Source organism: Argopecten irradians, chromosome 13 (assembly GCF_041381155.1).
Source record: "Argopecten irradians isolate NY chromosome 13, Ai_NY, whole genome shotgun sequence".
Classification (NCBI taxonomy): domain Eukaryota; kingdom Metazoa; phylum Mollusca; class Bivalvia; order Pectinida; family Pectinidae; genus Argopecten; species Argopecten irradians.
The window spans coordinates 13,185,520-13,199,073 of NC_091146.1; the positions used below are offsets into that span (position 1 = coordinate 13,185,520).

Consider the following 13,554-nt stretch of genomic DNA (forward strand, 5'->3'; position numbering starts at 1 on the left):
TTGATGAAAATAAGAGACGTTTACACGTACGATTCCATTAATTTTCCAAGATTTTATTTTTCCAAATCAATACGCAACGTAAATGTTTCTATTGTGACCTAACGATAACATCGAATTTTTGCGCCATTCTTGGATATTTTTTATAGTGGTATAAAAATAATGAATTGGCCAATCAGAAATCAGGTTTAGTAGAAACAATGAAAAAATAATTTTTATGAATATGAAAGACAGGGATAGTCAACCCGTTGTTTTGTTTTACATATTCACAATTAAAATACCATTTTGAAATCTGCGAGATAAGTTCTAAGAAATCTGCGACTGTAAGTCAATTATCCATACGTGAAAAGTGCGTGATATTTAACCTTCTGTTTGGCTTCTTTCCAGTAAAACCAGCTCGTTGTTTTGGAAAAATATAATACAGCTGAAATGTTACCAAGAAAACAATAACCTTGTTGACACTTTTTTTCAAAGTTAGGGAAATGATTTCATGTTACCTTGTACTATGATATGTTACCTTTACCAAAAGACTGGTAAACCTCCGTAATAAGATACACAACATCCGGAAGTCCATGCTAACCGATCCCATCTGTTATGCTTATAACAACAATATCACATTTCCTTAAACTGAAAGATATACTATTTATTTCGGCCGTTTTGTTTTTTGTCCGGGCGATGCAATAAACAAACGTTATACTCGAAAACAAAATGGAGGTATGGAAATCACTGACTACATTATAAACTTCAGAAAACATTCATGTCCTTTTAAAGTAATTAAAATAATAACTTCTCCTTAAGTTTAATTGATTCACTAATCTCTGCATGTTTATATTACATATATACACATACACTGTTTTCTGGAAAACGTCCGGAGGCGAGACTACTTCCGGGGCGAAATCCGGTAAGAATGCAAATAAGGATGCAAAGTGCGAAAAAAAGTGAATTAAAAGATAACAGATGTATAAATAGTCAGACTTACTACACAGCTGATATGGAGGATATCATTACAATTTGTCATGTTTACGATCGAAAGGTTAAAACTACAATAATATATTGTTTCAAAGTGTGTATTTCTCACCGTGGCTAGTTTGTATTATGATACTACCTACAAAACAATACATGTATTTGTTGTCAATTACTTTTATTGATAAATGCCACAGGGATTAGACAGCAGGGATTGCCTTATAGATCTTCTCCCTACAAAACAATATGGTGGTAGCAGTAACACACATTGATGAACAAACACATACATAAATAATCATCTAATGCGAAATGAAGGGAGATCACTCCAATGCTATTATTACTTTAATATCGAATTATCAATAGAGAAGTAGACAGCAAAAATATATTTTTATATAAAATATAAATCGAATCATATTTAGTAATGATAAATCTCATCTATAAATATTTAGTTATTCGTGTCAACAGACATACAGGCGGCCAGACGCCAACACGCATACATTACGTGAAAAGCAAAAATCTGATTGTAATCTGTAATCTTTATATTAGATATTTCTGGCCATATAGACTAACCACATGTTATTTCGTTGTTTATATTTCTCTGCATAGATAAACACAATAAAACACTATAGACGATGTATTGTTTTTAAGTAAGATGGAATAACAGAAAAGGCAATACACCAATATATGCCGTATTAATGTAACTAGGTTGACACGAGGAAAATTATATCCTTAAATATATATAGTATATCACTTAAATTGCACTGCATATATACCACTCTATCTAACAGTACCCAGCATATATACCTATTTATCATTATCTAAAAGTACCCAGCTTGTAATTGCACTTTTTTAATATCGACAGTGTGAAACATTGAGATTTTGAAAAAGAGTTTGACCTGAATAAAAAAGGTCAATTTTTGACCCCGATCTTGTCAAGTTGAGATGACAAAATCTTCATGTGAATGTAGATCAATTGATTTTTCTATGTAAATTGCAGGTTAAGTCACATGTGGAAACCATCATGTAGATTCATAAGAAATATGAATTTCAGGTTAGGTTCGCAATGAAATTTTGCTGTAAATTTTACCTGAACAATTCATCATATGAAACAAACCATAAGCTACATGTACCTACAATTATTGTGTCAGTGTACCAAAAGCTAATTAATTGAATTATATTTATATATAAATTAAAAGCTGAAAGCTTATATAAAATAGATTGTCTCTCACTCACAGGACACACTATCACACAGTCATAATAACACATTACACTTACACAGGTATACGTATTTAAGACGCATTCTTAGTTTCAGGTCAATGTGGTTATATACGACAATTCTTGAGTTTAGTTTTGACACATAATCTGTGCTGCATGTAATCCATACTTAATTCGAAAAAAAATTATGAAGCTGAATTGATCATTCAATGCAAAATACATGTCTTAGAATCAAGCAGCTATGCCATTCGAAAACCTATTTAAACACCTTTATCAACTAGGCAATAATCCAAATAGTGTTTTTATCATATATTTACTTTTCCCCCATCTTGAACATTCTACGTCCATTCCCCTATCTCTTTCATTCCAGAACTTTGAGATTAATTCCGGGGTCAGATTGTGTACTATCCGGGCACATTTAATGTAAAATTTCCTTGGTGTCCGGTCCATGGCGTAAATGAAATAATCCACCTTGTGGACGTCTATGCCCTGTTTAAAGGCTGCTATCCCTACATACACATCCTCAAACTTGAATACCTTTGTGTTGACCATTTCATGGTATAACTTGTTTGCAGTGCGTAGTGTCATCACGTAACCAGGCCCACCACAATATGGCGGGAAACTTTGGAACGGATACTCTTCATGCGATACTTTAAATTTTGATGTCCATCTGTACGGCGAAGTTTCCTGTATGCAATCACCTCTGATGACGTCATCGGGTACGTAACTTCTGTCAGTTTGAATTTTCCGCAAGAATTCCAAGTCAAAGAAAACATCGTCATCAATCTTGAAGAAATAGCTGGATCTATAACAGGAATGAGTGGCCCAATTCAATGCTTCTATGACTTTTTCTGTTATATTGAAATAATCCTCATCAATATCGACGTGCAGTATGTCTTCGTTATCTTTGTCTCTTTCTGTTAAATCCACATTCTGTTCGTTTCCTATAATGAAATAAATACTGAAGTTATATTTTCGCTGCATCTCCGGATGTCCCCAAGTTTGACGGATAGCGTCCCTGCGGGATGAACTTGATGCCTGGTTTAACACTATGATCACGGTATCACTTGTGGATTTATCCTTACACTTGACTTTAGGATTGAGAAACACTGTGCTTGGCTTTCTCTCCGTCAGTAGTAAGGTATGGTCCATTATACCAGGGACTGTTAATGGTTCGTAGGAATTACAACAGAACATCACAAGGAAAACCGCAACAGGACAGACCATAATATATCGTAGCTTGCACCTTGAATGACATCTGAAATAAAACAAAGAATAAGTAAGAAACAATCTTATATATATAATATTGATAAAATTGATTGTGTTGCAATAAGAAAAACAATTTTTACATTGATCATATCTGTATTAGTTTATTTGAAATACAGAGCTGAAAACCCTTTTGATTTCCTTGCTATTATTTTTATTCTAATACATGTACATACATAATATCATTGATAGTAATGCACGTGTTTTCATGTTGCTTAGATATGTGGATAATTTATCATTCAATAATAGCAATATGACATAAATATAATAACTACCGTTTATCTTTAATTTTCTTAATATAAACAATGTTAATACATAGTCACATTAAAACCTTTACTCCTTATACATAGCAATAGAATTGTATAAAGTCAGTTACTTAAACATGCACCGCCAGTACCTGTGTAAGGTGTACATTTCTTCTGCGTCCAGATGGTTACTAATAGACAATATGAACCATACTGAGGGTATTGAAGTGATGAAAATATGCATATTATTGGTAAAAAATAACATAGATTCTATGTCATCTTTTAAGATCTTTCTTAAAGAAAAAATAGTAACATCTACTTTTCCAGATAGGATGAAATTTATTCTATATTGTGATAAAAATTAAAACAAAAACATTAGTACCATTACATACTTAAAAACATTAAAAAAATTCTTAATGATTTTTTTATTTAATTTTAATAATCCAATATAATTTCGTAATTAACAGTCAAATCATAGTGTATTGACTTATTTTTTTATTACGACATTGAAAAAGTGATTAAAATTATGTTGTAATATCAGTGTATACAAAACAATAGACTATACATTGTGTGTACTCTACAGCTGATATGTGGACGTTCAGACGACACTAATTTCTTATTTGATTTACCTATTTTTTAATATTGCATTATATTCATTAACCTTTTTTTACTAAAATACTGACCAACCATAACACAGCATAGAAGACCTTTTTTGAAATATTGGCATCTTTCAGTTATTATTTTTTGCATAAATGTGAATTAAAAAAAATCGAAATTTACATTTTATGTGTGGAACTAAATAAGTAAGAAGGTGATAATTGGAGGATGTGTATTATGTAAAACGGCGCATTAAGATACATATGTATATACTAGTATCGACAGGCCTAGACTAGATCTAGGACAGAGACATAATGTCACAGTCACAGTGCTCTAGATAATATTTTGAGGGATAGATAATTGTAGTAGTACTTTTGAAAGAGAGGGGTACAACTGACTTCTGTGCAAACCCAAAATTTAACAAGATATTTCAAAAAAGCTATGTGGGTATAATGTTAAGTGATCGATGATAAGCTAGTAATTGTTGAAATATCTATCTGAATCAAGAACACATTTGATAGAAATAACTGGAATCAGTCTGATCTAACTAAATTTCTTCTTATTTTATTTCTGGGTGTAAGCGCTCATACTAATTGGGATGAATAATAAGGAGTATGTAAAAAAGAAAGGAAAGAAAGAAAGAAAAAAGCAAACCAGAGGAACATTAAAGCAAATTAATTGTATATTAGCACGACTGTACCTGTGAGCTTGTATTTTGCTAGGTTTTAAAATGATGAAATTTATAGTCCAGTAAAAATACGAGAAATAGAGGCCTAACCTCCAAATAATTGCAACAGAATTGGTTTTTTGCTTTTTGGGTTGGAGGATCTTAGTATTTTACCATGAAAAAAGTCGCCAAAAATCACATGTTCAGAAAGACGTTTTTTCAACACCCGAAAAATAAGAAAATATATAGAAATTACACTTTTGACCACTGTTAAAGTACAATATCTGTTATTTTTGCAATACTTGAAATATGAAATCTGGTATATAGTAAGACAAACTTCAGGTTAGCACAAATAAGTTGAAATGATACAATAATTTCAGTCATCCAAGAAATAAAGAAGGATGAAAACGGCTCAAAACCTTTTGAATTTAGCTAGCATTATCGTTTTTGTTCTTTTTAGATGTAAACATTTATAAAATCTTACACTGAACTATATCAGTTTATGTTTTATTCCTTAAAGCATTACATTTTCTTAGATATTAATGCATGATCGATAATACATTAGCTAGAAAAATTCTAAATATTAACTTGTCAAGTTGACTGATCGTGCCTTTGAAGTGATTTTTATACTTAGATTATTGGCAAAACACCCACTTTGGTAGTTAATATTTCGGAAAATAAAAAAGCAAATGCTTCCAAATATGTTATATCCTTTTTTGTATATTTTGTACTTGTTATTTTGATCATTTGTTGTAAAAACGGTATAAATATGCACATCTTATTTAGAAGTAAAAACTTCCTATCTAGTTGATTTGGCTGAATACCAAAATATGTCAAAGTCCATAAATCTGCAATACATAAATCTTAATTTTTTCGAATATGCTTTATTCGATTGTCATGAAATTTTGCCAGTAAATAAATCAGAACTGTGATGATTTTCAGCTATAAAAGTGAACTTGAACTTTTGTTTTATTCCTTTATCTCATTGAAAATTATGTAACCCCCATCCGGTTACATTATGGAAAAATGAAAAACTGACCTATGCAAATATTGGATCAAAAAGAAACTTCAATCTCACTTTATAAAGAGCGCTCCATTATGGTGGTATTATCTGCCAAAGGATTTTGCAATCTGATTGGTCACAAAATAGATATTCACATTTTTGACATTTCAACTTAAGGACATAGTCAATTAGAGAAGTTTAGTCAAATTGGCACTTAATGAGGATTTGATCGACCTCACGTCTTTTATATTTGGTGATATCTTGATATAGTAGTCTCTTTTAGGAGAGTATATCCTACATAGAATCTGAATTAATAACTATCTAAACACTTGAGACGGTACTTACTGAATAATTCTTGAATGAAAAAGACATATTATTCAATTTGGACTTCAAAATGTCATTGGAAAGGGCCAAAAATCCAAACTTTGAGCAACCATGTTATCTCAGGTAGTGAAAGTAAAATGTTTTACTTTTAAATCCTTTTATCAACAAGTTTTATTTAAAAAGATTCCACCAAAATGAGTATCAATGGCATTGTTGATAATTTTTTATCTTAACAATCCAATAAAAACATATGTGGCTGTTACTAGGACATAATTATGCAATTTTCATGCTGTCATACTTTTTTCCCTGTGTTGATTTCAACTTAGATTCTTAGCAATCTGTGCTGTCCTTATAATGTTCATAACGCCATACATTAATTTTCTAGTATCTCATGATAACCATGTAAGTTTATATTTGGCTTCAAAGTTGGCACGTTTTGCAAATATCCCTACATTTTCTGATTTTTTGGGGGTAAAGAAAAACCCTTTCCCAAATTTTTGTTTGTGGCGCCTATTTTCTTGTATAAAACAAAGTCAGATCTGTATGAAAAACAAAGAAAAAATTCTGTTGCAATTATTTTGGGGTAACACCCTATCTATCCTGGACTACATGTGCAATGCTGTGTAATGATAATTTGAATTTGTTAGACAAACATATTAAGATTGTCTATCGGATTCCTAAAATGTGTCACAAAAAATAAAATCCTTATGATTAGTATTTTGTTTAATATTTTATCTAATAAAGTCTGCTTTGACTTCATAATTAGCAGACTTGATGGGATTGATGTTTCGTCCAGAAAAAGTATTTAAAACTAGGTAAAACACAAACACACAGTGTAGTTAACATGAACCAAACACATCAGGTAGATGTTAACCAGGTTTTAACATTTAGTTCTAACATGATGCATGATTTATCAATTGAGTCGTGATGAAAAGGATCCATTCAACTTAAGCTAAAACTATATTCATCTATTTTGATTTCGATATAGAAATTTTAAGCTGTAACTGGGCAGGGGTATGCAGTTGTTGACATAAATGATCCACGGGAGCGTGGCGACGCCCAGCTTAAGTATCATGTTTATAGTGCATACCTTCCTCACGTGGTAGGGTTGGTTTTGATATCTACTCTCTGTATTATAGCATGGTCAGCAGAACAACGTATGAATGTATATATAACGAGGAGTCCCGAAGAAAGTACTGTATACATATTACAGTTTGTTACTTTATAACTATATACAAATTACAAATTAGAGCGGATTTCGAAATTGCGAAATAGATATTGATATAATCAAAGGATAATGATTCTAAGAAAAGATAGTAAAATTAATTTGCCACTTACCGTATATTCATTATTTTTGATTTAGCCGCACATAACCCTCAATAAAGTGTGTTCTCCCGTATTTGTGTTGAAGTAGGTAGGTAGTTGGGGTAGTAATACAGTCAACTTTTAGAAGGTTATGGGTAAAAATCGATTTAAAAATGTTCTTTTGTTTGTCCTTTTCAGATTCAGTAATCAAGGATATTAATACAGCAGTGTATTGCTTCTCATATCCGGAAAATCACTTCACGTATGTAACGGAATGGACATAAGTATTCACTTCCGGTAATTGTCGATGGTGTCTAAGTTGCTTCTTCCGGTACTTTAATAGTCACACGCGTTGTCGTATTTCATGTATTTTGTCAATCACTCAGACATTCCGAAGCAACTCGTAAATGTTTAACTCACACATAATTTCCATACCTATAGATACACCCCATCATGTTTATATAAGCCGGTATACAAGGGTAGATAAAAAGGCTGTGATTGGCCAACGCACTAAAATAAAGCTAAATCTCCCCATGTCTCACTATATCTTCGCGTTGTGTGTAAGTGTCCCATGTTGATAAGAAGATATAAAACACTGTACGAAAGCCCTTTGGTATTCCCCGTAAACGTACCTTTACTATCGACCTCGTTTATGACAAGCAACGAACAGTCCCGATTGATAATGTAAGATATTGTATTATGGAGATAAGGCCACCACATTGTCAACAGAGGCATCGCAATCGTGATAAGAGAATCGAATAAGGGTAACTGTTTAGTTATCAAGGGGAGATAACAACATATAACAAGTTACAAGGGGGTCAGGATTTCCAGACTTTTTCTTGTGGTTAGTTAATACGGCCGATTTATTACCGTGAAACGCGTACGTGGAGACATAGGCAGATCCACGATTATAACGTGGGGTTATATGTTCATTTTAATTATTTCATTTACAAATCAAAATAAAACAAATCTTAAGTATATTTGGCTTTTATGGTTACGTTTGTGTAGTTATATTTGACATTCGTGAGACTACGATAAGAAAGAAGTAAAAAAAAAGAAAAACAGCAGAGCAATATCGAAAAATTTCCGATGTGTTAAATGTTGTCTACGCACTTATAATTTTAAGTGTTATTATTGCTATTTAAACTGTTCCGGTATGAATGATTGAGAGAAGCAAAGTGTATTTCAATATATGTTGTATCTTTCGCCGTAATTATTACTCACTTTTCTATGTTCCCGTGACAACCGTTCACCTGTTCCTTTAGCTTGTTATTTATCATTTACACTCACTAGTGACTTTACCTTCGTATCAAATGACTCCATTGTCCCACACTACAATGTGTTTTTTTGGTGAAAACCATAATGAACTTAATTTCCCTCTTATTTCCTTAAAAGTTCACTGCGTTCTTCTAAATGTAAAATGTTTTGCTGGAACAAAGAGTATACATATATACTTATAGCTTTATCTTTAAAAAATGACCTGCATTATCTACACGGTAGGTACAAAGTGCCAATATTACATGGACGAGGTGAATGAACATCGGGTGGATTGGATGATTAAAACTGGGTACAATGTGTCAGTGCTAACTTTATTAGGTCATCCGACCCGAAGGGTCAGGATGACCAATAGTGGTCATGTTTCGTCCGTCGTCGTCCGCCGTACGTTAACTTTTTACATTTTGAACTTCTTCTCAAGTTCTGCCGGTGCGATTTAGCTGAAACTTACATGAAATGATCCTGACATGGTCCCGACAAAGTGTTGTTATCTTTCGGGTTGATCCGAAATCCAAGATGGCCGCCACAGCCGCCATCTTGAAAACACATTTTGAACTTCTTCTCAAGTTCTACCGGTGCGATTTGGCTGAAACTTGCATAAAATGATCCTGCCATGGTACCGACAAAGTGTTGTTATTTTTCGGGTCGATCCGAAATCCAAGATGGCCGCCACAACCGCCATCTTGAAAACACATTTTGAACTTCTTCTGAAGTTCTACCGGTGCCATTTGGCCGAAACTTGCATGAAACGATCATGACATGGTCCTGACAAAGTTTTGTTATTTTTCGGGTTGATCCAAAATCCAAGATGGCCGCTACAGCCGCCATCTTGAAAACTTATTTTGATCTTCTTCTCAAGTTCTAACGGTGCGATTTGGCTGAAACTTGCATGAAATGATCCTGACATGGTCCCGACAAAGTGTTGTTATTTTGCGGGTCGATACGAAATCCAAGATGGCGGCCACAGCTGCCATCTTGAAAACACATTTTGAACTTTTTCTCAAGTTCTACCGGTTCGATTTGGCTGAAACTTGCATGAAATGATCCTGACATGGTCCCGACAAAGTGTTGTTATTTTTCGGGTTGATCTGAAATCCAAGATGGCCGCTACAGCCGCCATCTTGAAAACACATTTGGAGGGACTTCTTCTAAAGATCTACCAGTGCGATTTGGCTGAAACTTGCATGGAATGATCCTGACATGGTCCTGTCAAAGTGTTGTTACATCTCTGGTTAATCCCAAATTGAAGATGGCTACCATGACATGATCTAATTAATTCCCTATATGATTATTGCCAAGGTAGTCAGATGACCGTTATGGCCCTTGGGCCTCTTGTTATATTTAAGGTTATGATTTAATTTGGTATTGTCTATTGGCAAATATATGGACATGTTAATGATATTGATGAAATGAGTCTAGGGCGGTGTTTTATAAGTCCAACCAACTTAATTATGTTCAATAGACCAATTTTGAATTTTTGTTTTGCACTGTTAAATTAAAGTTACTTATTGTGTTTTATAACTATTTTCCCTATGTTACTGGAGAGGAGAAAATGTAGCGGCCAGACCGGGATTCGAACCTGGGACTCTCCGAACACTAGCCGAGTGCTCTACCGACTGAGCTACCTGGTCACCAATTATCTACCTAGTCCAATCCCGCTACACCTATAATATATACACAGTGGAGATTTGTAGCTTATTCTCTAACCAGAATGGCCATATTAAAATAAGGCCCTTATCTTTATTTGATGTCCAAAGTAAAAATCAATTTTACCTAGGGATAATTACTTGCCAGAAAACATTTTTTGAAATTCATAATGATCCAGCTAACCATTGGCCAAACAAAAATTCTTTCCTGGGCTCTATACTCTGTACATTGGCCATTTCGAAGGTATATTTTTAAATTGGTTTACTGATACCTATAGTGTCTAAACTGCACCATTGATTATTGCATACTGGGCCAGTATCAGCGTAGATAACGTGTCCCCGACAGATACAGTCGAGTCATGATCATGTATACGTAACCGCCCGATAACACCTGACCTTGACTTTAACTATCACCAGGGTCATAAATTAAATACCGGCCGTGTTCATTCGCGGGCTCGTATCAGTGGTATAGTATCGTTTGTATAGTATCTACCCATGGGAAGAACAGGAATGAAATATAAATCACATCTTCAAAATGAATTTTATATAAGTATTAGAATATATACCACTCAAACATTACTTACAGGCAAAAGTGATTATGAACTAACCGGGACCAAATTAAGACATACATGTATTAAAATAAAATATGTATATTGGTTGATTTGTGATCAGTCTCTCAGCTCCACCTTTTCCAATCTCTCCATTAACTGTTTGATGATGAAAATGATATATAAGTTAGTTAAAGTGTCATTGCGCTTTGATAAAGCTGCGCCATGTTACACATTTTAAATATCTAGATCATTTAGTAATAAAACAGTCTGATTTAACCTACAATGATAACTATAATATATATATACATACAGGGCTTGACAATTCACAATTACAACATCCATGTACAGATTTGACGTCACATTTATTGTAGCGTTCTGCCGAACATGCATATATAATGGCATCACCTTGGTAGATCCGGGCTTCGGCTGCCACTTGCCAAAGGGTTAAATGTGCTGTTAAATATTTGTCCACTTACATTGTCCCGTATTACTTTTCGCATCATAAAATGTAATCGTGTTCATTTTGCGTGTCCTGATAAAGGGGCAAATCGCCTCGACAATTTGACATTTTTTGTCTACACGGTTGGAATTACTTCTTTGTCCAATGTATAACATCCATGTACATACACATAGAATATTATTCTCCAGTCGTCACAATGACAACTGTAGTTCAGCTAGGTTATTGTGAGACTTTATACATTTGTTGGACTCGGATTTTTGCTAACATCGACATTTTATTGGTTTATATAGAGTGTTTGATAAATTGCATATAAAACATAAATCTAATTAATCGATTAAGAAAGAACACCTGAGATGTTTTGATTTATTCGGATACGTATGCATCCTAGTATATGTCTTTTAAAAGCAATTTGAAACTATTTTTCAATAAAATACGTGCTCTTAGAAACACAATTTAATAGACGAAAACTCCCCGTACAAAGTAGATACCCTGCGTTCTCTTATATTTTATACTGGTTTTGAAAGAATAACATCAATTTGATGAATTATTAATTTAGACTCATCACAAAAACTAATAACAAAAAAAACCATAATTACATCAAATTTCTAGACAAAACTTAGTTTAATTATTGACAGAATAAATTCCTATTTACACATCAAGAGCGGAATAGAATTGTAACTGTTAACTGAATTTAGAGAAGAACAGGTGAGCTCACTCTTGACTGATACAACGGAATCAATAGTTTCGTACGATTACTAAAAATTTAGAAGGAGGAGTCTCAATTTTGGCCCTTTGGTGGCCGTGACCGATAAGCATATTTTTGCTTACAGATACCTAGGGGTTAGGACATCATGATATGACATATGTGTAAGGTCGGAGTCCGATGTAAGTTGTGGAGGTATTATTTTCATGTGCCGTCTTGATGAGAGTTTTGGCTATGTCAAATAATATATTGGCTGATAAGTGTAATCCCTTGTATACTCTTTAGGTAATCCTTGCGTTATAAATGCATATGCATGGTTTTATTCTCCTCTGAAACCACATAATAACAACATTAACACATTCACCGTTCACAAGCCTATACCATGAGAGCCAACAGGTAGTTATAAACATACGGGTTAACATGTGGTTATAAACATGGGTTAGGGTTATTGATCTGTCAACAAAACAATCTCAGATGCCTTGGACTCATTAATACACCCTGGCAATGCTGTGTGTAACAGTGCTATAGACGGGTTACCTGATCATTGCATGTAATTTATCATTGGATTTCGAAATACATTGTCAATGATAAAACAGAAAAAGGTGGTGTTTCAAAATGACCTCTGTGTTACCAATATCCTATCCAGTCATATGTATAAAATAAGTCTAAACATGAACAAAGGCAAGATTTTTATATATTTAGTATTTGAGAAGACTGAACCTAACATTGTTGATTAGATATATTTTTCTTTAGATGTTATATACGTAAAGCATGACGTCGCTGTTTTAATTTATCAATGGAGATGAAAATGAGACGGATTTTGAGTATGAACATGTTCTATTCTTACTATCCTCAAACATGCAATACTTTATTGTAGTCTCTTCCTAACCATGTGATGAAACATCTTTAAACTTCATGACTATAGAGGGAGAGGGCTTTTATAGGTTGTAATAACCTGTGATCAATCCTGTTTTTTGTTTGTTTTTAGCAATAAAATAAGTTTAAATTCAAGCGCCATTTACAGATGTCAAATATTCAAAATATTTTAGTTCACGAACAGTTGATGTTATGTTTTCACAAAATGCTTCGAAATATATATGATCGGCGGTGTGTTTAGTATAAACTTTACTATTTTTATTAAGATCAATCATTCAATTTACCTATTTTGTGAAAATTTTCATCTTTATTTAATACATTTAGTTATATAATTAGTTAATTAGGGAAGTGACTCGCAGATTAATTTGTGTTAAATGTATAGCTTTGGACAAATGGGTAAAAAAACTCCGGCCGACCCCTACAGGACTTACCATTGCTGGAAACCCCACGTTTATGAAAAC

General features: G+C 33.3%; 1 protein-coding gene across 1 annotated transcript; it reads right to left on the minus strand.

Annotated features, from left to right (window-relative positions):
* Positions 1 to 7: 7 nt before the first annotated feature.
* Positions 8 to 8,753, minus strand: LOC138305934 (beta-1,3-galactosyltransferase brn-like). Its single transcript, XM_069246234.1, has 2 exons — positions 7,616 to 8,753; positions 8 to 3,433 (listed from the first exon to the last, which is right to left on the minus strand). The coding sequence occupies exons 1-2, from the start codon at positions 7,624 to 7,626 to the stop codon at positions 2,449 to 2,451; spliced, it is 996 nt and encodes a 331-aa protein (XP_069102335.1). The 5' UTR covers positions 7,627 to 8,753; the 3' UTR covers positions 8 to 2,448.
* Positions 8,754 to 13,554: the final 4,801 nt, after the last annotated feature.